Here is a 26,849-nt window from a genome sequence, read left to right as displayed (position 1 = left end):
ATTCAAACATTAAAAATTTATCAAAATCAAGATCTGGGTGACCCTGTTTAAAAAATGAACTAAGACTCATAGAAATGTCTTTTTATACTATGCAGCCATCAAAAGAAATGAAATCTTGCCATTTGCGACAACATGGATGGAACTAGAGCGTATCATGCTTAGCGAAATAAGTCAAGCAGAGAAAGACAACTATCATATGATCTCCCTGATATGAGGAAGTGGTGATGCAACATGGAGGCTTAAGTGGGTAGAAGAATCAATGAAACAAGATGGGATTGGGAGGGAGACAAACCATAAGTGACTCTTAATCTCACAACAAACTGAGGGTTGCCGGGGGGAGGGGGTTTGGGAGAAGGGGGTGGGATTATGGACATTGGGGAGGGTATGTGATTTGGTGAGTGCTGTGAAGTGTGTAAACCTGGTGATTCACAGACCTGTACCCCTGGGGATAAAAATATATGTTTATAAAAAATAAAAAATTAAAAAAAAGAAGACATTATATTTTTATATGAAGACATTATATTACTAATACATTTGCATATGTGTACATAAAACCCTCTCTTGTAAAGCAAGGGGAAAGAGAGAAAATAATAAGTTGTGCTTATGTACCCCATGAGAAGGGGAATGAAGGAATGAAGTTTATCAGTAACTCTGGATTTGGACCAGAATAGGAACTGTATGCCTTATGAAGTTATTACTAAAAACTCCAGAAGCCCAGGCAACATTGTTCATGGAGATGAATGATTAAGATCATTGCACAAAAGCCACAGCTATTTCTCTTTAAGTCTACTTCCAGACTTCCAGGCTTAGCCATAGTTCTTCAGTTAAGATTGCCATGCCAGAATGGGCCAGGAAAGCTCCAGCCTTAGCTACAGGCTCAGTTCTCCATTTTTTTTTTTTTTTTAAGTAACATATAATGTATTATTTGCTTCAGGGGTACAGGTCTGTGAATCATCAGTCTTACACAATTCAAAGCACTCACCATAGTGCATACCCTCCCCAACGTCCATAACCCAGTCACCTTATTCCCTCTACACACCCCCAGGAACCGTCCGTTTGTTTCCTAAGATTAAGAGTCTTGTATGGTTTGTCTACCTCCCCAGTCCCATCTTGTTTTATTTTTTCCCTCCCTACCCCCCACAACCCCCCATCCTGCCTCTCAAATTCTTCATATCAGAGAAATCATATGATAATTGTCTTTCTCTGATTGACTTATTTTGCTTAGCATAACATCCTCTAGTTCCATCCACTAGAGGATTGTTTCAAATGGCAAGATTTCAGTGTTTTTTGTTGGCTGCATAGTATTCCACTTTCTGTATGTATGTGTATATCTATACACACATACCACATCTTCTTCATCCATTCATCTGTTGAGAAACATCTATGTTCTTTCCATAGTTTGGCCATTGTGGACATTGCTGCTCTAAACATTTGGGTGCATGTGTCCCTTTGGTTCACATTTGTATCTTTAAGGTAAATGCCCACTAGTGCCATTGCTGGATCATAGGGTAGCTCTATTTTCAACTTTTTGAGCAATATCCATACTGTTTTCCAGAGTGCCTGTACCAGCTTGCATTCCCACCAACAGTGTAGGAGGGTTCCCCTTTCTCTGTATACTCACCAACATCTGTCATTTCCTGACTGGTTAATTTTAGCCATTCTGACTGTTGTGACGTTAGGTATCTCACTGTGGTTTTGATTTCTATTTTCCTGATGTCGACTGATGTTGAACACTTATTAATGTCACTGTTGCTCATTTGGATATCTTCTTTGCAGAAATGTCTGTTTATGTCTTCTGCCCATTTCTTGATTGGATTCTTCTTTGGGTGTTGAGTTTGATAAGTTCTTTATAGATTTTGGATACTAGTCCTTTATCTGATATGTCATTTGCAAATATCTTCTCCCATTCTGTCAGTTGTCTTTTGGTTTGTTGACTGTCTTCTTTGCTGTGCAAAAGCTCTTGATTTTGATGAAGTCCCAATAGTTCATTTTTGTCCTTGCTTCCCTTGCTTTTGGTGATGTTTCTAGAAAGAAGTTGCTGTGGCTGAGGTCAGAGAGGTTGCTGCCTGTGTTCTTCTCAAGGATTTTGATGGATTCCTATCTCACATTGAGGTCTTTCATCCATTTTGAGGCCATTTTTGTGTGTCGTGTAAAGAAATGGTCCAGTTTCATTCTTCTGCATGTGGCTCTCCAATTTTCCCAATACCATTTGTTGAAGAGACTGTCTTTCTTTCATTGGACATTCTTTCCTGCTTTGTCAAAGATTAGCTGACTATAGAGTGGAGGGTCCATTTCGGGGCTCTCTGTTCTGTTCCATTAATATATGTGTCTGTGTTTGTGCCAGTACCATCTACCATCTATCTTGATGATGACAGATAATAGAGCTTGAAGTCTGGAATTGTGATGCCACCAACTATGACTTTCTTTTTCAACATATAAATTTTAGGATTATTTGTTCTATTTCTTTGAAAAAAAATGGATCGTATTTTGATAGGGATTGCATTAAATGTGTAGATTGCTTTAGGTAGCATAAACATTTTCACAGGATTTATTCTTCCAATCCATGAGCATTTCCATTTCTTTTGTGTCTTCCTCAATTTCTTTTATGAGTACTTTATAGTTTTCTGAGTACTGATTCTTTTCCTCTTTGGTTAAGTTTATTCCCATGTATCTTATGGTTTTGGGTGCAATTTTCAACAGGCTCGACTTCTTAAATTCTCTTTCTTCTGTCTTGCTGTTGGTGTATAGAAATGTAACTGATTTCTGTGCATTGATTTTTATATTCTGCCACTTTACTGAATTCCTGTATGAGTTCACACAGTTTTGCAGTGGATTCTTTTGGGTTTTCCACATAAAATATCATGTTATCTGCAAAGACAGAGTTTGACTTCTTCTTTGCCAGTTTGGATGCCTTTAATTTCATTTTGTTGTCTGATTGTTGAGGCTAGGACTTCTAGTACTATCTTGAATAGCAGTGGTGATAATGGACATCCCTGCTGTGATCCTGACCTTAAGGGAAAAGCTCTCAGTTTTTCCCCAATGAGAATGATATTCACTATGAGTTTTTCATAGATGGCTTTGATGATATTGAGGTATATACCCTCTATCCCTACACTGTCAAGAGTTTTGATCAAGAAAGAATGCTGTACTTTGTTAAATGCTTTTTCCGCATCCATTGAGAGTATCATATGGTTCTTGTTCTCTCCTTTATTAAGGTATTGTATCACATTGATTGATTTGTGGATACAACCTTGCAGCCCAGGAATAGATCCCACTTGGTCATTGTGAATAATTCTTTTAATGTACTGTTGGATCCTATTGGCTAGGATTTTGGTGAGAATTTTTGCGTCTGTGTTCATCAAGGATATTGGTCTGTAATTCTCCATTTTGGTGGAGTTTTTGTCTGGTTTTGGGATCAAGGTAATGCTGGCCTTATAAAATGAGTTTGGAAGTTTTCTTTCCATTTCTATATTTTAGAACAGTTTCAGGAGAAGAGGTGTTAATTCTTCTTTCAGTGTTTGGTAGAATTCCCCTGGGAAGCCGTCTGGCCCTGGGCTCTGTTTTGTTGGGAGATTTTTGATGACTGCTTCAATCTCCTTACTGGTTGTGGGTCTGTTCAGGTTATCTATTTCTTCCTGGTTCAGTTTTGGTAGTTTAAACTTCTCTAGGAATGCATCCATTTCTTCCAGATTGTCATATTTGCTGGCATATTGTTGCTCATAATATGTTCTTACAATTGTTTGTATTTCTTTGGTGTTGGTTGTGATCTCTCCTCTTCCATTCATGATTTTATTAATTTCATCCTTTCTCTTTTCTTTTTGATAAGTCTGGCCAGGGGGTTATCATTCTTATTAATTCTTTCAAAGAATAAGCTTCTAATTTCATTGATCTGTTCTACTGTTCTTTTGGTTTCTATATTATTGACTACTGCTCTGATCTTTATGATTTCTCTTCTCCTGCTGGTTTAGGCTTTCTTTGCTGTTCTTTCTCCAGCTCCTTTTGATGTAGGGTTAGGTTGTGGTTTTGAGACCTTTCTTGTTTCTTGAGAAAGGCTTTTTTTAAGTTCTAGCACTGAGCCTGGGTCATCAAAGGGAAGGTGTAAACATGGCTTTTTAAAAAAGATTTTATTTATTTGTCCCGGAGAGAAAGAGGGATGAAGCGGGAGAGAACATGAGAACAGGCAGGGGAGCAGTAGGCAGAGGAAGAAGTAGGCTCCCTGTTAAGCAGGGAACCTGATATGGAGCTAGATTCCAGGATCTTGGGATCTTGACCCGAGCCCTCAGGCAGCGGCTTAACCTATTGAGCCACTCAGGTGTCCCTAAACATGACACCCTGAGTGGCTGGGAAAGCTAGAGACAATTGCCGATTGTTGAAATAGCATTTACAATGGTAGAGAAGGATGGAATAAGAGATTTGGGTTTATTTTATTCACTGTGTTATCCGCAATGCCTAGAACTATGGCACATGGTTGTAGTACATTACTAAATTATTGCACATGGATACAATTGTTGTGTAATAGTTTAGCTGGACATTAACTCTAGGTTTTGTTTTGTTTTGCTTTTTCCTTTCCTTACAGCTTAAAAATATTGCTTTCATTGGCTTTTGTATGCATTGGTGCTATAGAGAAGCATGATGTTAATGTGATTTTCCATCTTTTATCATTGAATAATCCTTGCTTGCTAGAGGCTTCCAATATTTTTTCTTTGATATTTTTAAGTTTTACTGTAACTAGTTAAAGTGTGTTTGTGTGTGTGTCTTTTTCCCACCCTTATATATAGCTTCAGTGATTTCAAAATCTTTTCAAGATGGAGTCATTTTAAATTAAGGAAAAAAAAAATTTTATTTTGAAACAATTATAGATTCATGAGATGTTACACAGAAACATATAGGGTAGGTCCATAAACCACTCCTCAAGGCCATTGCCAAGCCATAGTCTCACACAAATAGGGTATATTGTCTAAGCCTAGAAATTGACATTTATATAATCCATGGAGTTTAATGTGAATTCAGCAGGAATACAGTCACTCGTTTGCCTCTCAGTGAAACCATTTTTACTCTTATTCTGGAAATGCTTTGCCATATATAATTATTTTTTGAAGAAAGAATAGGGAGGAAAGAAAATATTCCGGTTATCAATATGCCTGCAACTGTTGTTATCCATTCCCAACCTGTTATACCTGGTGTGTTTAATTTTTGGATTCTTGGTAGAAAAAGCCTGAATAGTGATCAATCCATAACAATAATAAAGGGCAGGAGAGAAAACAAATTACGTGCTAGGCTATCTCCTCTTTGTGGCATGACCTTTTTTCCATTAGGGTCATGCTTGAGGTTACCCAATGATCTAGGGTAGCTGCTATAGTTTGAGACATCACGGCTGAATCACATACCATAGTGAGGTAAAGATAAATATATAAAATTAAAATCCTTAAAAAAACAACAAATGAATAAAAGCCCTTCTTAGTTGATTAAACTTTCTTTACTAGTCTTCCCAGAACCCCCCCTGGCATTTCTACCTCGATCTCATTGGCAAGGATTCAGTCACATGACCACTTTTTGCTTAAAGGGAGGCTCAGAAACATAGTCCCCCGTAAAAGCTGGGTTCGCTTGCTAAAGAGCCAGGGGACTGGAAATGGGTTAGAAAGTAGCATTTCCAGTGTCACGGCTCTATTTCTTTCACTAAGAAAAGTATTGTGTCTCATTGGCCATAAAATCACTAGAAAATAAGACTTTATGTATAAGAAAATTTTAAAACTAAATTTTCTCTGACTCAGAAAAAAACTGCACAGTTTGAAATATTTTTATATTATATATTATATAATTTTTATATTGTAATTTATAGTTTAAATTATATTTAAACTATTTTAATATGTTTTATATGATACTTCGATATTATTGTCCACTCACCCTTCCAGTCTCAATTTAACACTGATATAATATAAAAAGAAATTACTCCGCTAGGTTCCTCATTGTTACTGTTTTTTGTCCTAATGAGTTTGACTGAATAAATAAATGTATCAGTCAATGAAGTTGCATAATGTTTCCCATGAAAAGAGAATATTATTGACTTTTTAAAAATCCAAAATATAGTAAGATATGCTAATCTTTATTTATACATCTATGTAAGCATTGCTTTTCTTACTGTTTTTTCTTCTAAGCCTTTAATTTTAGAATATTTTGATGGTTAAGACTTTTTATCATTGCCAATGATTGAATTAAAACTGTAACAGCAATACATTTAAATTTTTATATCATTATTTTCTATTATATAAAGTTTATTAAAAACATATTAACCTGAGGCTTCTCCTAGAGTGTCAGATTGATTGCCCAAGTGGATATCTATTTAAGTTGTATCAAGCTAAAATAGTCTCAGAAAACTTAGAATATATTCATAGGGATATTATAGATTTCAACTAAGCTGAACCAAATAATTAGTCAAAGCACATACTGTGTGCTCAGTAATGTTAGCTATTATTTTAAACAATATTACAAAAGAGTAATCCCTTAGTTCATTTAAGCAGGAAAATAAGATTAAATTACTTTGGTGGCAATATGTAGGATGGGTGGGATTCAGAACTTACTAGAAGCAAGGAATGCAGATAAAAGAAGTTGTTGATGAGATATGGAAAGTCAGGTAACATTTATAGGATCAAAATGTAAAACTATTAGTAATAAACTCAGGACATAGCAGAAGTAAAATATCTTATAGATGTAAAGCAGCACACCAGGTTATCCCCAAAAATAATTGAAGGAAGTGACCTGATCCCCTTATATCAAAGAAATGCCAAAATGAAATGCCAGAATCAAAACCCTAAATACTGATGTATTTGTACATTCTAGAAACAGTAACTTATGAAGAAAGATGCTGACTAAGCTGCTTAATTCTTGTTTAGGTTGAAATTTATAAGGAATTAATCTTTAGGCTGAGGTGTCCTTTCACCTGCTGATCCAAGCATGGCAAGAAAATAATTAGACTGTGTTATTTCCAAACTTGATAGAAAACCAGTTTTTCTTCTGTAGTAATTTATCATTACCTGCTAAAGAATGATTATTTTTACTGTCATATGTGGTCTTTTGGGTGGTTCTCAATGTTGATGTTTTTGTTTTAACACATGAAAGTAATAAGTTCATGGTGGAGGGGCTATGCCCGTAATACACACAAATCCTTTCCTGAGGCAATATGAAATCCCCTGTCACTTAATATAACAGTTATGATCACAGAACTCAGCCCAACCAGGCATACTTTTACTGGAGTCCTGGAACAAAATTCAAAAGCAGAACCTGCATTCTCTTAAACTGCCAGGACTCACAAAATCAAAAGCTTTCTGTATGACTAACCATTCTCCTAAAGATAGATTCATTATCTTAAATCTATCATTCATTGTTATGTAATGCAATTCAACATAATTAAGCCCTCCACAGTGTAAAAGTCCTTTATCCCTTTTCTAAGGGAACGTGAATAAAGTGGACTTTGGTCAGAAAAATTTGTGAAAGCAACACCTTTAATATAATATTTAATAAATAATATAATAATAGGAAGTGGAGAATAGTGATTAGGATTAGCAAAGTAGCCTTAAAATTGGACAATATTGAATTTCTGTATCATCTCTTGCTTCTTACTAGCTATGTGTCCTGGGAAAGTATCAGTTCTTTAAGTTTCCTTGACTAAGGAAATAAGGATAAGAATACTAACCTCACTGGATTTTTATTAAAATTAAATGAAAACTAACGTGTAGAATATTCAGTGCAATACCTGGAAATGGTGAGTCTTCAAAAAGTCCTCAGAAAGTTGGTAGCTTTTTTTTTTTAACTTTTCTTGGTAGACAAAAATATTTTGAGTATTCCCAAATGTCATCCCAAACTGTAATTGCATAAATGGTTGAAAATTAATCAAATGCACTTTGGAAGGATCAGCTTTCCTGGTGCCTGGGGGTTGAATTAACGGATATACTATGCAGAAGTTACCATGTAGGCACCCTACTGACCAAGGTCACAGTGAATGGGAGGGATCCTATTTTAATATGATTTGTGCGAAAAATACATTAGAGAATCCTTAAATAACCTTAATCTTTGCAATTAGTTTCTTAATTTCTATATAAAGAACACTGTGGTTGTCAGGTTTCCTCCTAGAAATTTAATTATACTATTGAAATATGAATGTACTGTAACTGCATTTTTTATATTTGAAAGTGAATATTACTTCATGTTCCTTAAATGAAGTTTATACTCCATTTTTAACAAAGTTTGCTGCTTATGTCTTGAAAATTCATGTTTTTCATAATGGGACATTTCCCCTCGGGTAAAGATATATTAGCCTGACTGTGACCAAACTAACAATTTTTCTGAGTCAGAACCACCTGTATTCAGTTCCCCTACACAATAACATATGTGCTTGTTTAAGCCTACATAGGAAATTTATCAAACATTCACCTTTTGTTCCATTTTTACCTTAAAAATTTTATTATAATTATATTATAAAGAGAAAAAGGTTCATTATCAAAAAGTGCCCAATAATCAGGGAAAGCTTTGGGTGAAATTGTTTTGACAAAATTGTGGTTATTGGAATTATACATAACTTCTATTATTTAAACCAAAATAACTCTTTTTTAATAAACTGAAGAAAGATCATTTAATTATTGCATTAAGATTTACCTAAACTTGACCTTCATATGCTCTATCCATTTTACATAAAATCTTTTAAACTCTACCAATCACAAGTCTAAACTCTGTTATTCAATATTTATTGAAGTTATGAAGTTATGAAGTTTATTGAGTTACTAAATAACTCCATAAAACGTAAAATAATACTTCCCTCCCTTCCCTTTCCTCCTCTCCCCTTCCCTTCTTTTTTCTTACTGAAGACTAGTTGACATACCATGTTACATTAGTTTCAGGTGTTCAACATAGTATTTGGAAAGCTCTATACAGTATGCTATTACCACAATTGTGTCTCCCATCTGTCACCATACAGTGCTCTTACAACACCATTGACTATATTTCCTGTGCTGTACCTTTCCTTCCTATGACTTATTCATTCCATACCTGGAGGCCTGTGCCTGTCAATCCCCTTCACCTATTTTGCCCATCCCCCTCCCTTCTGGCAACCACCAGTTTATTCTCTGTATTTATGGGTCGATTCCTGTTTGGGGTTAGAGAAAAAACATTACCTTTGATGAAGTCCCAGAACCTAAGTCAGGTTCGGTAGGGTGCAGAGGTTCGGAGCCGACGACTAAAGAAAGAATTCTTAAGACGTCGTTGGTGCAAAAGGTGATTTATTAGAGCATGGGGACAGGGCCCGTGGGCAGGCGGAGATGCGGCTGCCCCGGGGTTGTGAGGGTAGGCACGTTATATACCTTGCGGTTGGGGGGAGGTGGTGAAGGGATGGGAGATTTCAACAGAGTTCTCACATGTTAGGGAGGGCCTACAAGGTGCCGGGGGAAGGCCTTGCCCTTATGGCCTGATCAATGTCACCTTTAATGGATCAAGAAGATGTGGTATATATACACAATGGAATACTATGCAGCCATCAAAAGAAATGAAATCTTGCCATTTGCGACAACATGGATGGAACTAGGTCAGGCACTAACATCAAGATAGTTGGGGGATTCTTGGTGGGGTATTATGATCCTGCTATCATTTACATTCCCTTCTACCTCAGTCTCCTCCAGTTTATGGTGAGGAGGGAGACATTAGGGCTTCAGGAACTGAGAGTTATTTGCCTCTGGAAATTTGTGCTGTTAAGGTAACTTCCCTGTTTACGTCTCTAGGACATCTGTAGAGCAAGGGAGATTCCTGTTCTGCAGGATTGCGATCCCTGCAAGTTAACTATTTATTGTTTTATGGCAGTCAGGAGTGCCTGAGGAATGCTACACATATGGAGGGGAGCGGGTGAAGAGGGGGTGCAAGGCGCCAGCTTTTGCTTTGTCCTCAGCCAGCCTCCTGCTCCCTCATCACCTTTATTCATGCAACTGAAGATAAATGTGTTCTGCAAAGTTAAAAAAACAAAGATGTTTCCTTGAGCACTCCCTAAAAAAAGTATTAGCAGTTACCTTTCAAATACCTTGTATGTTACAAATGCTCCAAAATGTTCTTGCAAGGGGTGAGAAAAGAAAGCTAGCAAGATTCATTTGAAAATTCAATCTGTTCTGTATCTTCTGAGATACCATATTTATTCTTTTTCTCTGCTCTTTTATTAGTTTACTTTTTGAGTTTTTATTTTTTGAAACAGTAAATCTACACAAGGTACTAGAATAGGTGAAAATAGAATAATATGGTTTGACATTTAATTAAAATTGAAAGTTAATTTAACTCATTGAATTACTTGGGATTAAATTAAATAACTATAATGTTTAGAACAGATAGTAGTCATTCATAAATATTAGATATTTAATAATATTCTCATGTAATTCTTCTAATATATTTTAAAAGCTTACATTGGAAATGTAAAGTTAAGTCACACAAAAGATGTATACTAAATAGTTAAGGCTGTATAAAATGCTAGTCTCTGTTTCAAACCCTTCACCAGAAACTAAATTTTTTTCAGAGAGCTAAAAGACCTTTTATTCAAAGTTCTAGTCTAATAGTTGTTTTATTTTTTCTGGAACTACATTTTTAACTTTAAGTCATAAAACCCTTAATAAAGTTAGAAAGTTTTTGGCTCGATTTTTCTTCTTCTATTTCTTCCATTTCTATGGTCATTGAGCAAGAATGTTTCATTTGGTTATCACTGAAGACTTTTTTCTATGTGCCTTATGTTTAGTTCTCATTTTTTTTAATCATCCTTGAAATACATTTACAGTGTCTTTCATTTATACACCAGCGGTATTTTCCAGACTGCCAAATCTCCAGCTTACATCCCACATGAGCAGTGGTTCATTAGGTAGACAAGGAAATAAGAATTTAGCAAACTAAAAGACTAAACTTTACTGAAGCTGTGGACCCATTCAGTGCTTTCTTTACCCGAGAGTTATTTTGTTCTTTTCTTTGTTTTGTAATCGGGTTAACTATTATGGTAAGGAATATATATTAGAAAACCTGTAGGGAATCAAGACATTCAAAACTAAATGCCATGTCTTTCTAATCTCCCTTGACATTAGTTTATCATGTAAGTTAAAAACTTTGATTGCTAAAGGACAGTTGGGAATTTGAAATATTAAGAAGTGAATTTTTAAAATTATTGTAATCCTTTTTTAAATCAATTGCTCCATTATTATTTAATGTTACAAGAGAGGATGTTGAGGATATGGTCCATTAATGTGAAGATACTTTCCAAGAATGTGAAGACAAACCCACTAGCACAAATTTAAACAATGGCTAATGAGTTTTGAATTCATTTTAAAATCTAAGATAAAATCATAGATAAAAATCAAAGTAAAAAGAGTAGCCTTGAGAGCCTAAGCTTTAAATCAGATGGAAGTTGTGGTAGTGAAGTAAGCAGAAGGTGGGTTGAGAGAGAAAATTGTTCAATCCATGGGGTTCCAGGGTGGCTTAGTGGGTTAAAGCCTCTGCCTTCTGCTCAGGTCATGATCCCAGGGTCCTGGGATGGAGCCCCACATCAGGCTCTCTTCTCTGTGGGGAGCCTGCTTCCTCCTCTCTCTCTGCCTATTTGTGATCTCTGTCTGTCAAATAAATAAATAAAATCTTAAAAAAAAAAAAAAAAAGTGTTGAGTCCAAAGCCTTTATGTCAGGGATGAAAACAATGGAAGAAATTCCAGTGCAAATACACAGAATCCCCAGGCACAAGGAGTATTTTATAAAAGTAAGGGAAGAGCAATAGAGTAATTACATCTAAACATTCCCTGAGAAAGGCACCTATAACCCACGGGAGTAGTTAAGGCTATGCTTGCCTCCCAGTGTGTAGCCCACAAAGAATGGCCTGGAAGCTCTGGGTCCTGGCAGGGTGAGCCCTGGAGTAGCACAATAGCCCAGACTGAGTCAGATTTTCAGGTCCCCGGGGCCTGGGGCCTGGCTAGTCTTTTGCTTCATTGTGGTGCTGGAGAAGCAGTCAAGATTTACCAAACTTCTGAGGAAGGGCAGACAAAATGCTTAGACCCAAAGAACCTGTGATTTGCCAATGACACAGGCTGAATAGAAATATTGACCCAGAGACCAAGGCAGTTTCAAAGATATAAGCAAAATATGCTAGTAGAGGACAAGAAAGACCAAATAAACTTGACTAAGTCTGAGAGAAGATCAGTAGGAGATGGGATAATCTAAACAACAGGCATCCTCTCTGCTACCATGCCAGGGGCACTTACACTAGGAAGTGGGTTTAATTACCTCCCCAGGTAGTACTCAGTACTCTAAGTGATTGGGTTTGAAATCTGAGTTTATCAAGTGCAAATCTTAAACATATGAGTTTAACTTGAATTATCAAGAATCAGTTTCTCAAAAAAAAGAATTTTTCATCATTGGAATGAGGTAAACAAAATTCAATTTTAGAAATGTAAATAATATTCAATTTCTAGAACAAATTATGAAAACTGCACTTTCTTTAATTGCTAGTGAATGTAGCTTTCTAATACTCCTCAATTATATGCTGTAACATTATTCTGAACCCCACCCTTTGGAATCAGATTTCCCAGATATTGTATAGTGGTTAGTTGTCCTATTACCAGTTAATATAATATCAAAGGAACTTTTTTAAAAACTTTATTTATTTATTTATTTGACAGAGAGAGACACACACACACATACACAGTGAAAGAAGGAACACAAGCAGGGGGAGTTGGAAAGGGAAAAGCAGGTTTTCCACGGAGCAGGGAGTTAAATGGGAGACTTGGATCATGAAGTGAAAGGCAGTTGCCCAACCACTGAGCCACCCAGATGCCTCAGGAATTTTTTTTTTTTTTAAATCATGCAGAATCTCACTGCCTAAAACAGCTGTTCTTATTTTGTATAACCTTTCAGTAGGTTTATGTGTTTTATACAACCACAATCATTTTGTTTATATTTTGCACTCTGCTACTTTAACTTTACATTATGTTAGATATTTTTCATGTTTTTCCATCCTCTTCAAAATTAGAACATTCATCATATTGGTAAATAATAGTTACTTAAATCACTTTCCTAAAAAGTTCTTAACCAGTTACTAACTGAGATCACTATTAAGTAGTATCTGTTATTTTGTTTATGGATAAATCTGAAATTAAAATATACATGAATATATACATCACTTTGTTAAGTTATGAGAATATATCTTCAAGTCAGAAGATTTTAGTGTCACTATGGCTGTTACCGAATTTTACCAAATAAGATTACAATGAAGTACAATGCCATCTGTGCTGAAAGACAATACTGCTCTAATCCCTCAATTCTGTTTCCCTGCACCACTTTTCTAGTGTTGCATATTTGGAATCCATTATATGGTAGTTATTAAGATGAACTTGTCAGCATTTAGCCAATAGAAGTTATTTACCAGACAACGTTGTTTATACAGATACAGACCTTGCTCTGTGTAGATTTCTGTCAATTTGATGGCCACCACAGTTACATTATTAGCATTCTTAGAGTTCTGATTTAAACACGGATCTCTAACATAATGTAATAAGGAAAAAAAGAGTCTAATACTCGGTTTTTTACAATATTTACAAAGTTAACAATAATTATGGGATGGTGAGTGTTACAAGTCTCTTGAAACACAATAAATTCTCTAAGTGAGACACTAAAAAAATACATAATAAACAGGATCCCTACACACTTTCTAAAAAGCCTTTAATATTGTAGGGTGATATACACGGAGAGACAAAAACTATGTACTTGGCATTGACCGATTCCATTTGTAACAATGGAAATGCAATGAAAAGCAGTAGGTGTTTCCCACATATCTCAGAAGACAACCCATTATCTTCAGTCAGCAGATGCTGATGCAGTTTGTTGAAGGACTCCTTACAAATCAGTCAGCTGAAAGCTTCAGGCTAGCTTTCAAGCAAAGCTATCTAACTTTCACTAAACATGATTCAGTTAAGAAAAATCACTCTAGCTTCCAAAGACGAATGACAGACAAAAACTATTAAACACCTGTGTATCTAAAAGAATGTACTGTCACTTCCAAAGGCATTAATATCTTGAGCAAAGTTTGAAAAACCAAATATTTCAAGGGTGTTGAAAAGTGCCTCTAATTCAGGAGATTTCGTACTGAGTGTGAAAAGAGTAAGACTCAAATTTGTACTAATGAAGGAAGAAAAGACATGTAATTAAAGGATAAATATATACTACTATTCTCAGTAGAAAAAAGAAATAAGGTACATTTACTGCAACAGTATTTATTAACCCTTTAACCCCTAAGGTGTTACTAAAATAATAGTGTATCTTAAAGCCCAGGTCACCTTTATTGAGGCTATAAGGCATCTGGATTTTAACCCATCAAAACATTATCTTAGCTAGTTTAGATTCTGTGGGATGATCGTAAGAGTATAAGATTTAATGACTGTAATACCTGGGTTTTTAAATCAGCTGTTATTTTTACTAGTAATGTAGCTGGTAAACACAAATGGAAGTTTCCGATAAAATGGGTACATCAGTATCTTTCTTTTCTTTAAAAGATTTTTAGTTTATTTATTTGAGAGAGAAAGCACAGGCACAAGAAGGGGGGAGGGGCAGAGAGAGAAGCAGACTCCCTGCCCAGCAGGGAGCCCTGATGCCTGGCTTAATCCTAGGATGCTGAGATCACAACCTGAGCTGAGAGCAGACACTTAACCACTTAACGGGACTGAGGCACCCAGGCATCCCTATCAATATCTTTTTTACAGGTTACCTCAAAATAAATGGCATAAATATGTATATGTCTTATATTCAGTTGATATACTCTCTTTTCTCCTTTAGGTTCTCACACAGTATCTTTCACTGGAGTTCATTATCATGCTGAAAGAGCTTTATGTCAAAAAGGAAGAGAGAGCAGCTTTCCCCTCCTTAGCCACATTTCAGAATTCATTGCAGATTTCTACTTACAGGAGCTAATTTTATTCCTTTTAAAACTTAAAAAAAAAATTGTGTTTTTATTTTTCCTTCTGTAACTTTTTCAACAATAGCATTTTAGCTATCTTCTGTGGTAAAAACATTAAACCACAGCTTTTAATAAAATGCTTCACTGTATGGGGATTTCTAGTTTCTGGGGCCATCCCCTAAATTATTTGAGAGGAATGTATCCCCTAGGAAAAGTAAAAGTTAAATGGAAAGTTAAAAAAACCTTGATAAGAATTTAACACATTGCTTTCATATGAACATGTATATGGGGTACACTTACAATTAGGGTGCCACATTCTGTGAGGGTTTTGTGGTATTACCTCCAAACAGTGGATTGTTGTTGCATTTTCTTTTGTGTATGTGCAAACACTGCATTTAATTTCACATTTTTATGTTTTGCACAGCTCGCTGAGATATAATATGAAATATTTAGATACTTTCATTACAGCTTTAAAATTAAAGACTTGGAACCAAAGTTATTGCTTTTTTAATACACATATGAAGTTATGTACTCTAGAGTTTGTAGTAAGTAACAACATCATTGTATCTGCCAACTAAAATTACTTGAGGAGAGCATCTCATTATAACAACAGAATACCTACAATCCTCCCTGCGGATGCACTACAAATATTGGGTGGTTTTGAACTTATATTAACATCCAGAAAAGTTCACCTTGATTAAACTTGCTTGTTCTTAGATAATAGTTAAATGTCAAATCATTCTGTATGTATTTTTGTGAATTTAAACTACTTTTATCTATATTCTGAAATAAAAGTCCTTTGCCTTTAGTTAAAAATCTAAAAGCAATGAAGGAAATTGTCACTTACATTCTATTAACTTATAGAATACTTGGCCTCCAGAACTAATAGGAACTTTGTAGTCTCTAGTACCAACTAAGCCTGAGTAAAATGCTTTCTGAGCAATTGGGATTTTTGTCCATTTTTACCCTTACATGTAAATTCAGTGATTGTATGTGGTTATTGCTAAGTTAAGTTGGATTTCCTGCTTCACTCCTTGAAGGCCATTTAGAAATACACTACATGCTAGAATTTAATCTGATCACATCTTTATCACGTTAATGATCAGACACTGCAGGTATAAAAATTATTAAGAAATTATTTCTGGCTTATAATCTATATGCAAAAAAATACTTTAAGTATATTATAACTAAATAAATAAAGGCTCTGGTTAAAAAAAATAAGGGAGGCATAAATTCTGGAGAAACAAGGAAAAAGTGATGAGTGAAAGAGTCATTTTGTGTGTATAAACAAATTTTACAGTTGCTACTCTTTGGCTACATCACCTTAAAAGAGTTATGCTAACTTCTCTCTGCCTCAGTTTCCTTATCTGCAAAACAAGGCTAGTATTAGTTCCTACTTACTAGGGGTTGTGCTAGATTAAATATAGTAAGTATAATAGAGTTAACATAGTGCTTGGTACATATAAAAACTACCAGATATAGTGGGGTTTTGTTTTTGTTTTTGTTTTTATTATGTTTTTAACTTAAAGATGCAAGTTAGACAGTCATCAATGTAGAGGTGTTAGAAGAAGCTACTAGTATCAGTGAGGTGGTCTAACAACACTGAGCTGCGCCTCACCAAATGTAGCTCAAGGACCATCCGCATCTCAATGGTCTTGTAGGGAACGTGGGTGGCTCAGTAGTGGAAGTGTCTGACTCTGGATTTTGGCTCAGGAGCATGGGGCTCCGTGCTGGGAGTGGAACCTACTTAAGATTCTCTCTTTCCCTCTCCCTCTGTCCCTACACATCCTTCTCTCCCTCTCGAAAAAAATGTAAAAATAAATAGTGAATTGCCTGGTGTCCCTGGGTGGCTCAATGGGTTAAGCATCAACTCTAAATAGAGTGAAGTCCTTTGTTTACCCCTCACAACGGCATCTTCTTTTGGTGCTCTCTTAACCCACCCGACCGGTATTTTCAACTTAGTATTTACTAAGTTTTGCATTTTTTTATATCCAATGCATATCTATGCATCCCTCTTCAAAATACATACTTTGAATTTAATTTTTATAATATGCCTGTTTCAAAATTAAGTTTAGCTCAATATCACTTTTGTGAAATTTGTCCATGATGATACATATAGTTTAGGTTCATTTTTCATGCTCTATTTTATATTACATTTTATTATTTTATCTCTTATTGAGGTTTAGATCATTTTCTGTACTTTCTATGCCATGAATATTTCTGTTTGCATGTGTACAAATACAAGAGTTTATCTGTTCTCATTGTAATATTGTTTTTATTGCCAAATTGCTCTTCAGTTTACATACTCATCAAGGCTGTATTTTTAGAAGACAATTTTCCACGGATGTCTTGCTTTTTTGCATATCATGTACACAGAAGCCCTGTCTTTTTATTCCAGCCTATCTTCCCAAGGTCATTTGTAGCACAAGCATCCTTAGAAAACAGAGATATTGTTTCCCTTTAGAGCAAGGAAAGTCTGTTTAACATCCAGTATAATAAATGTTTCCCTCTTCGGTGATGCCTGAGCAGGTTTTGTTACTGTCCGTCATAAAATACTAAGATTTCTTTTTTTTTTTTAAGTTTTTATTTAAATTCCAGTTAGTTAACACACAGTAGAATGAGAGTTTCAGGTATACAACATAGTGGTTCCACACTTTCATACAACCCCAGTGTTTATCACAAGTGCCTCCTTAATCCTTATCATTTTGTAAACCCATCTCCGCCTCCCCGCCCATCCCCCAGACTCCTTCCCTGTCCCTTCTGGTAACCAACAGTTTGTTCTCTAGAGTTTGGAGTCGGTTTCTTGGTTTGAAGCTGAACAATATTATGCTAAATGAAATAAGTCAGTCAGAGAAGCCCAAATACTCTCTATCTCTCATACCTCTCATAGGTGGAATTTAAGAAACAAAACAAATGACCAAAGGGGGAAAGAGAGAGAGAGATACTAAGCTTTTTTTTTTTTTTTTTTTTTTTTTTTGCTATTCTTAAAGATTTTATTTATTTACAAGTAGGCAGAGAGGCAGGCAGAGAGAGAGGGGGAAAGCAGGTTCCGCATGGAGCAGAGAGCCCAAGCAGAGCTCAATCCCAGGACCCTGAGGTCACGACCTGAGCCAAAGGCAGAGACTTTAACCCTCTGAGCTACTCAGGCGCCCCAATACTAAGCTTTTTTTAAGCTCAGCATCCCTCAGCTGTGATACAAACGCAAGGCATGTACAAAATCCATGTGGGCCCTTGTGCGTCCCCCATGCAGGACTTAGGAGACAAGGGGAAACCAATGTGAATGTCAAGATTCTGCTGTATGCTGTGCCCTGAGTCCATTTCTTTGACCTAGCTGTCTCTAGTCTTCTGCTAGTCTCTGTAGCACTGTTGTAAGCTAACTCCTTAGCTTAAGGGGAGTCAGGTCTTACCCTTCCTCCCACTCCTCTCACCCTCCCTGTTCTTGACATGTATAAAAATTCTCATTGTGTCTATCTACGTCAAACTTTAATATTGTCATTTTACAAGTTTTTGTTTATCTGATGATAGAAAATGGTATTATGATTTTAATTTCCATTATCTTGGTTCACGGCGAGACTGCACCTTTTCTTTAATTAGTTATTGAGGTTTCTGCATCTATGAAATACCTATTCCTATGAGTCTGATGTTTCTCTTGGATTATTTTTCTTACTGAGTTAAGAGAGTATTAATATGATCTAGTTAGCTGTACATGTTCTAAATATCTTCCTCAAACATCTGCCTTGATTTTTGCTGTTTAGTGGGGAGCACTGATAAGAAGTTTTTCTACCAAAATTTTAAATTTAGTATTAATGTCAAATTTAAGATTGACTATTTTATCAATCTTTTTCCTTTACTAATTGTGCTTTTCTAATCTGCTTAAGAAAGCAGTATCTTACTTGAAGTCATAATGACATACTTCTGTATTTTTTCTAAGTAGTTTGATTTTTGCTTTTTATTAAATTTAAGTCTGATACAGCAGAATCTTGACATTCACATTATTTGATATTCATGAGATTTTTCATTTTTTTTAAATATGGTATTCATTCATTTGAGAGAGGTGGAGAGAGTGTACCCGCAAAGGGGCAGAGGGAGAGGGAGAAGAAGACTCCCAGTTGAGCAGGGAGCCTGATGTTGGGTTCAATCCCAGGACCCTGGGATCATGACCTGAGCTGAAGGCAGATGCTTAACCAACTGAGCCACCCAAGTGCCCCTTTCTGAGACTTTTTCTATGTTTTTTCCATATACATAACCAGTTGGATGATAAATCTTTCTCTGTCTTCTATGTGAACAACCCCACAAATATGGATATGGGCTTTCTGTTTTATTCTATAATTTTATTTATCATTTCTCAATCCTGTGGTAATTGCATATATTTGAGATTTACATATCCAGAATTGTAAGAGATTAGGCTTTATAATTAAGACCTACTCACCCTCAGAAAACAAGCAAATATATAAATATATGAAAAATATGTATGTACATTTAATTATATACTATATATGTATATATATATTACCAGGTAAAAATGGAAGGCAAAAATGGAAACACAAAGTATTTTAATTGTAATATCCCACCCAAATTGCTTTTGCCTTCAGCTGCTCACCAACCCAGACAAACTTGGAGTCTTATAGTTTGGTAGTGGTGATCAAACAGAAATCAAAATCCAAGGTCTGCCTAAAACAAGGGATCATCTCCACTTTAATCTGTGAAATGAAAGTAAAAGTGAACCATATTGTTGATGTGCTTAGGAACATGTCAGAAACAAAAGTCTATCTCTAAAGGAATATAACAGTGCCCTCGGTAACAGAGAACCCCCAGTAATAGTATTTTTAGTCATGTAATCAACACACATGTTAAAAATTAAAAAATACAGAGAAAGGTGCCAAAACAAGGATACTTCAGATATAAAAATATAAGGCAACTATACTTATACTACTTATATAAATAAAACTGAAAATGTATACAAATAAAAGAAAATATGAAGTGGCCCAAAAGATTTTTTTGAAAACTACATTTTTCTGGAGTAGTTGTAGGCTCATAGTAGTATTGAGCAGAAAGTACAATGATTTCGCATATACCCCCAACCCCAGCACTTGTGTAGCCTCTAGCAGTAACAACATCCTCCAACAAAGGTACATTTGTTACAACTGTTGAACCTACACTGATCCATTATTATCAAGCAAAGTCCATAATTTACATTAGTGTTCATTCTTGATGTTGTATGTTAAGTAGTTTATAATTATCTATATCCACCATGATATCATTATATGGAGTAGTTTCACTGTCCCCAGAATTGTTTGTGCTCAGCTTCTATATCTCTTCCTCCCCCCACTCCTGGCAACCACTTATCATTTTATTATCTCCATAGTTTTACCTTCTTCAGAATGTCATGTAGTTGGAACCATACATTATACCACCTTTTCAGATTGGTTTCTGTCAATGAGTATATGCACTTAAGTTTGCTCTATGTCTTTTCATGTCTTAATAACTCATTTCTCTTTAGCACATGTGAAATCCCATTGTCTGGTTGTAGCATTGTTTATTTGTCTCTTCGTCTACTAAAGGACAGCTTTGTAAGTCTTGTCTTACAAGACTTTGTCTTAGACTTTGTAAGTCTAAGTCTTGCCCATTATGAAAAAGCTAGTATAGACATCCATTCATGAGCAGATTTTTGTGCCAACCTAGGTTTTCAGCCCCTTTAAGTAAATACCAAGGGACACAATTGCTTGATTATATGGTACAGGTGTGTTTAGTTTTGTGAATAAAAACAAAGCAAAACAAAACCCAAACTATCCTCCAAATTGGCTATATCATTTTTGCATTCCCATTAGCAGTGAATGAAAGTTACTTTTGCTCTACAAACCCACCAACATTTGGTGTTGCCAGTGTTCTGGATTTTGACTATTTTAATAGGTGTACAGTGGCATCTCATTGTTTTAATTTGTATTTCTATGATAATATACAATATGGAGCATCTTTTCTGTTATGATCCATGTTCCATTTTTTAATTGGGTTATTTATTTTCTTATTGTTGAATTTTGAGAGATCTTTATATATTTTGGATGTGTCTTTTACAAATATATTCTCCCAGTCTGTGCTTTTCCTCCAATTCTCTTGATACTATCGTCATTAGAAGTTTTTAATTAAAAGAAGTCCAGCTTCTCAACTATTTCTTTCATGGATTGTACTGTTGGTATTGTATCTTCAAAGTTATTGCCAAACCACAGTCATCCAGTTTTTCTCCTATGTTATCTTCTGGTAGGTTTGTAGTTTTATGTTTTATATGTAGTCTGTGATCATTTCCAACTAAATGTCATGAAAAGTACAACGCTTGGATTTAGATTCAGTATTTTGCATGTGGATGCCCAGTGTTCCATTGCAGGTTGTGCCACTGTATTATCTTGGCTTGTTTGTCAAAGATCAGTTGACTATAAAGAAGATATGGTATATATATCTTCAGAATGTTAATTCAGCCATAAAAGAGAATGAAATCTTGCCATTTGCAATGACAGGGATGGAGCTAGAGTGTATTATGCTAAGTGAAATAAGTCAGTCAGAGAAAGACAAATACCACATGATTTCACTCATATGTGGAATTTAGGAGTCAAAATGAACAAGCAAGGACAAAAAGAGAGGGGTGAACCAGGAAACAGACCCTTAACTATGGAGAACAAACTGTTACAGTTGGGGAGGTTGGTGGGAGGATGGGTTAAATAGGCGATGGGGATTAAAGAAGGCATTTGGCATGATGAGCACCAGGTGATGTATGGAAGTCCGGAATCACTGTATTGTACACCTGAAACTAATACTACATTTTATGTTAACTAACTGGAATTTAAATAAAAACTTAAGAAAAGAATACAATACCAGTTAAAACATATATCTCTTCAAATCTTCAGTTTGAGACGGTAGTCGAAACTATTGTTTTATCCTCTGACTCTTAATAAAATAGCATATTAAATCTGTTTAATCAGCCAAACTACTCAGTGATAATTTGGTAGTTATCTGCAAACATCTGCATGGAAACATCTACAGAATTTGTTGCTTATTATAGAAACTTGAACTTTAATAAAATATATCCATATAATGTATTGTACTTATTTAATAAAATTTCAGAATGCTTTCTCACCCATTTTGTTAGAACCCAGTAAGTATCTCTGAAGAAAATATTGGGGATGTTACTACATAATTCTTTTGATTTCAGGCTGGACAGCAGCGTTGGTGGGAACAGGAGATTAAAATAAATGGAAATATTCAAAAAGGAGAACTAATTACATATAACTTGACAGAGCTAATTAAACCAGAGGCTTATGAAGTCCGGCTAACTCCTCTCACCAAATTTGGTGAAGGAGATTCAACAATTCGTGTCATTAAATATAGCGGTAAGTAGTCTTTTAAAGTATTTATTTGCATATTCAACTGTCTGGAATATGTATATTGCAGTTATCTATTAAAGTTAGAAAAAACTAACATTTGGAATTGATTTTCAGGGTCATCAGCCAAGTGACAGAAAAATAAAAACAAAACAAAACACCCAGCAAACAAGCAAACAACCCCATAGAACTTAATCATTATAAATTATATTTGATATAAATATAGAAATATAGAATGATGTTTTAGTTAACATTGAATCAATGTGATAATGTCAACAATGTCCCTTGATCCTTTATCCCATGCTATGACACAGTAATTCTGCATATTTTTTCAAATTCTTAATGTCTTTAAAATTTATATCATTAAGAAGTTAGCAAATGGGAGCGCCTGGGTGACTAAGTGGGTTAAGCCTCTGCCTTCGGCTCAAGTCATGATCTTAGGGTCCTGGGATCAAGCCCCACATCGGGCTCTCTGCTCAGTGGGGAGCCTGTTTCCCCTTCTCTCTCTGCCTGCCTCTCTGCCTTGTGATCTCTCTCTCTCTGCCAAAAAAATAAATAAAATCTTTAAAAAAAAAGTTAGCAAATGTTATCAAAACTTGCTTTTTAATTGATAGAGTTGATTTTTAAAGCATTTTTAGATTTACAAAAAAACAAGCAGGAAATAGAGCTTCTATGCATTTCCTTTCCCCCAACAGCTTCCCATATTATTAACATCTTTCTTTAGAAAAATGCCATGCAAAATATTGAATCTAAATACAAACCTTATACTTTTCATGACATATAACTGAAAATGGATCACAGATCTACATGTGAAACATAAAACTATTAAACTACTAGAAGATAAAGAATACTGACATAGTTATTAAAGCAAGTAGTTTACATTATTATTATGTTGTACTGTTATATGAATTGTGATAAGTTGGTATTATTTATTCACCATTACAGTGTCATACAGAATAGCTTCACTGTCCTAAAGATCCCCTTACTTACTCAGCCAACCATGTCCCCTCCAAACCTGACAATTACTAATCTTTTAATTGTCTGTTGTTTTGCTTTTTCTAGAATGTTGTATAATACAGATAATGGAGCAAATAGGTTTTTCAAACTAACTTATTAATTTAACAATATGCCTTTAAGGTTTTTCCCATGTCTGGGGCTTGATAGTTCATTTCTTTTGATTCTTTAATGTCCCATTGTATAGATGTATTGCAGCTTGTTGAAGTACATTCTAGTTTATTTTTTTTAGTCATTTTTTTTAGATTGCTAATGTTAAAAACACCTAAATGTATGTGAGTATGTTTGTGTGTGTGTTAGTGAAACAGATTAATATTTTATCAATTGAAATTTATGAGAATTATTTCAGTTGAAATTTATGATATTCATGACTACCTCTAGAATTGTCAGTATATTTTTCAGGGTTGAATGAATCATTGGCAAAATATTTCATATTTATTTCATTACTTTAGTGAATTATTACTCTCTTTATCATTGATCACCAGGGCTTGATTTTCAAAAATAATAGAATGTGTTTTTTTACAGTTGGAGTTCTCCATTCAGTTGTTTATTTATTTATTTATTTATTTGTATTTTTTTCAGTGTTCCAAAATTCATTGTCACCCCCAGTGCTCCATGCAATAAGTACCCTCCTTAGTATCCATCACCAGGCTCACCCAACCCTCTACCCCCCACAAAAACCCTCAATTTGCTCAGAGTCCACAGTCTTTCATGGTTTGACTTCCTTTCTGATTTCCCCCAATTCACTTTTCCTTTCCTTCTCCTAATGTCCTCCATGTTATTTCTTATGTTTTACAAGTAAGTGAAACCATATGATAATTGATTTTCTCTGCTTGACTTATTTCACTCAGCATAATCTCCTCCAGTCCCACCCATGTTGATACAAAAGTTGGGTATTCATCCTTTCTGATGGCTGAATAATATTCTGTTGTATATATGGACCACATCTTCTTTATCCATTTGTCTGTTTAAGGGTATCTTGGCTCTTTCCACAGTTTGGTGATTGTGAACTTTGCTGCTGCTGTGAACATATGGCCCTTCTTATCACTACATCTGTATCTTTGGGGTAAATACTTAGTAGTGCAATTGCAGGGTCATAGGGTAGCTCTATTTTTAATTTCTTAAGGAATTTTCACACTGTTTTCCAAAGTGGCTGCACCAACTTGCATTCCCACCAACAGTGTAAGAGGATTCCCCTTTCTCCACAACCTCTCCAACACTTGTCGTTTACTGTCTTGTTAATCTTTGCCATTCTAAGTGGTGTAAGGTGGTATCTCAGTGTGGTTTTGATTTGAATTTCCCTGATGGCTAATGACGATGATCATTTTTTCATGGTTCTGTTAGCCATTTATATGTCTTCCTTGGAGAAGTGTCTGTTCATGTCTTCTGCACACTTTTTCAATGATGATCTGTCTTTTGGGTGTTAAGTTTGAGGAGTTCTTTATAGATCTTGGGTAACAGTCCTTTGTCTGTAGTGTCATTTGCAAATATCTTCTCCCATTCCAAGGGCTGCCTCTTTGTTTTGTTGACTGTTTTCTTCACTGTGCAGAAGCTTTTGATCTTGATGAAGTCCCTAAAGTTCATTTTCGCTTTTGTTTGCCTGGTTTGGGGATCAAGGTAATGCTGGCTTCATAGAAAGAATCTGGAAGTTTTCCTTTTGTTTCTATTTTTTGAAACAGCTTCAGGAGAATAGGTATTCTTTTTTGAATGTTTGGTAAATTCCCCAGGGAATCTATCAGGTCCTGGACTCTTGTTTTTTGGGGAGGTTTTTGATCACAGTTTCAATCTTGTTACTAAATATTGGTCTATTCAGGTTGTTAATTTCTTCCTTTTTCAGTCTTGGAAGTTTATAGATTTCCAGAAATGCATCCATTTCTTCTACGTTGCTTAACTTTTTGGCATATAACTGTTGATAAAAACTTCCGATGGTTGGTACTTTGATAGGAATTGCATTAAATGTGTAGATTGCTTTAGGTAGCATAGACATTTTCACAATATTTATTCTTCCAATCCAGGAGCATGGAACATTTTTCCATTTCTTTGTGTCTTCCTCAATTTCTTTCATGAGTACTTTATAGTTTTCTGAGTATAGATTCTGTGTCTCTTTGGTTAGGTTTATTCCTAGGTATCTTATGGTTTTGGATGCAATTGTAAATGGGATTGACTCCTTAATATCTCTTTCTTCTGTCTTGCTGTTGGTGTAGAGAAATGCAACTGATTTCTGTGCATTGATTTTATATCCTGACACTTTACTGAATTCCTGTATAAGTTCTAGCAGTTTTGGAGTGGAGTCTTTTGGGTTTTCCACATATAGTATCATATCATCTGCGAAGAGTGATAATTTGACTTCTTCTTTGCCGATTTGGATGCCTTTAATTTCCTTTTGTTGTCTGATTGCTGAGGCTAGGACCTCTAGTACTATGTTGAATAGCAGTGGTGATAATGGACATCCCTGCCGTGTTCCTGACCTTAGCAGAAAAACTTTCAGTTTTTCTCCATTGAGAATGATATTTGCGGTGGGTTTTTCATACATGGCTTTGATGATATTGAGGTATGTGCCCTCTATCCCTACACTTTGAAGAGTTTTGATCAGGAAGGGATGCTGTACTTTGTCAAATGCTTTTTCAGCATCTATGGAGAGTATCACATGGTTCTTGTTCTTACTTTTATTGATGTGTTGTATCACATTGACTGATTTGCGGATGTTAAACCAACCTTGCAGCCCTGGAATAAATCCCACTTGGTCGTGGTGAATAATCCTTTTAATGTACTGTTGAATCCTATTGGCTTGTATTTTGGTGAGTATTTTCGCATCTGTGTTCATCAAGGATATTGGTCTATAGCTCTCTTTTTTGATGGAATCCTTGTCTGGTTTTGGGATCAAGGTGATGCTGGCCTCATAAAATGAGTTTGGAAGTTTTCCTTCCATTTCTATTTTTTGGAACAGTTTTAGGAGAATAGGAATTAGTTCTTCTTTAAATGTTTGGTAGAATTCCCCCGGAAAGCCGTCTGGCCCTGGGCTTTTGTTTGTTTGGAGATTTTTAATGACTGTTTCAATCTCCTTACTGGTTATGGGTCTGTTCAGGCTTTCTATTTCTTCCTGGTTCAGTTGTGGTAGTTTATATGTTTCTAGGAATGCATCCATTTCTTCCAGATTGTCAAATTTATTGCCGTAGAGTTGCTCATAGTATGTTCTTATAATAGTTTGTATTTCTTTGGTGTTAGTTGTGATCTCTCCTCTTTCATTCATGATTTTATTTATTTGGGTCCTTTCTCTTTTCTTTTTGATAAGTCGGGCCAGGGGTTTATCAATTTTATTAATTCTTTCAAAGAACCAGCTCCTACTTTCGTTGATTTGTTCTATTGTTTTTTTGGTTTCTATTTCATTGATTTCTGCTCTGATCTTTATGATTTCTCTTCTCCTGCTGGGCTTAGGGTTTCTTTCTTGTTCTTTCTCCAGCTCCTTTAGGTGTAGGGTTAGGTTGTGTACCTGAGACCTTTCTTGTTTCTTGAGAAAGGCTTGT

General features: G+C 35.4%; 1 protein-coding gene across 1 annotated transcript in view; it reads left to right on the top strand.

The window, feature by feature from the left end:
• Window positions 1-26,849, top strand: part of MDGA2 (MAM domain containing glycosylphosphatidylinositol anchor 2) — an 844,384-nt gene that overhangs the window by 767,133 nt on the left and 50,402 nt on the right. Inside the window, exon 11 of the mRNA XM_059373141.1 lies at window positions 22,143-22,320. Coding sequence (XP_059229124.1) covers window positions 22,143-22,320 — 178 coding nt within the window. The remainder of the gene's footprint in view (window positions 1-22,142; window positions 22,321-26,849) is intronic.

The sequence above is a fragment of the Mustela nigripes genome, chromosome 13, assembly GCF_022355385.1.
Source record: "Mustela nigripes isolate SB6536 chromosome 13, MUSNIG.SB6536, whole genome shotgun sequence".
Lineage (NCBI taxonomy): Eukaryota > Metazoa > Chordata > Mammalia > Carnivora > Mustelidae > Mustela > Mustela nigripes.
The sequence above is the reverse complement of the archived record's forward strand: the minus strand, read 5'-3'. Positions and strand labels throughout refer to the sequence as shown.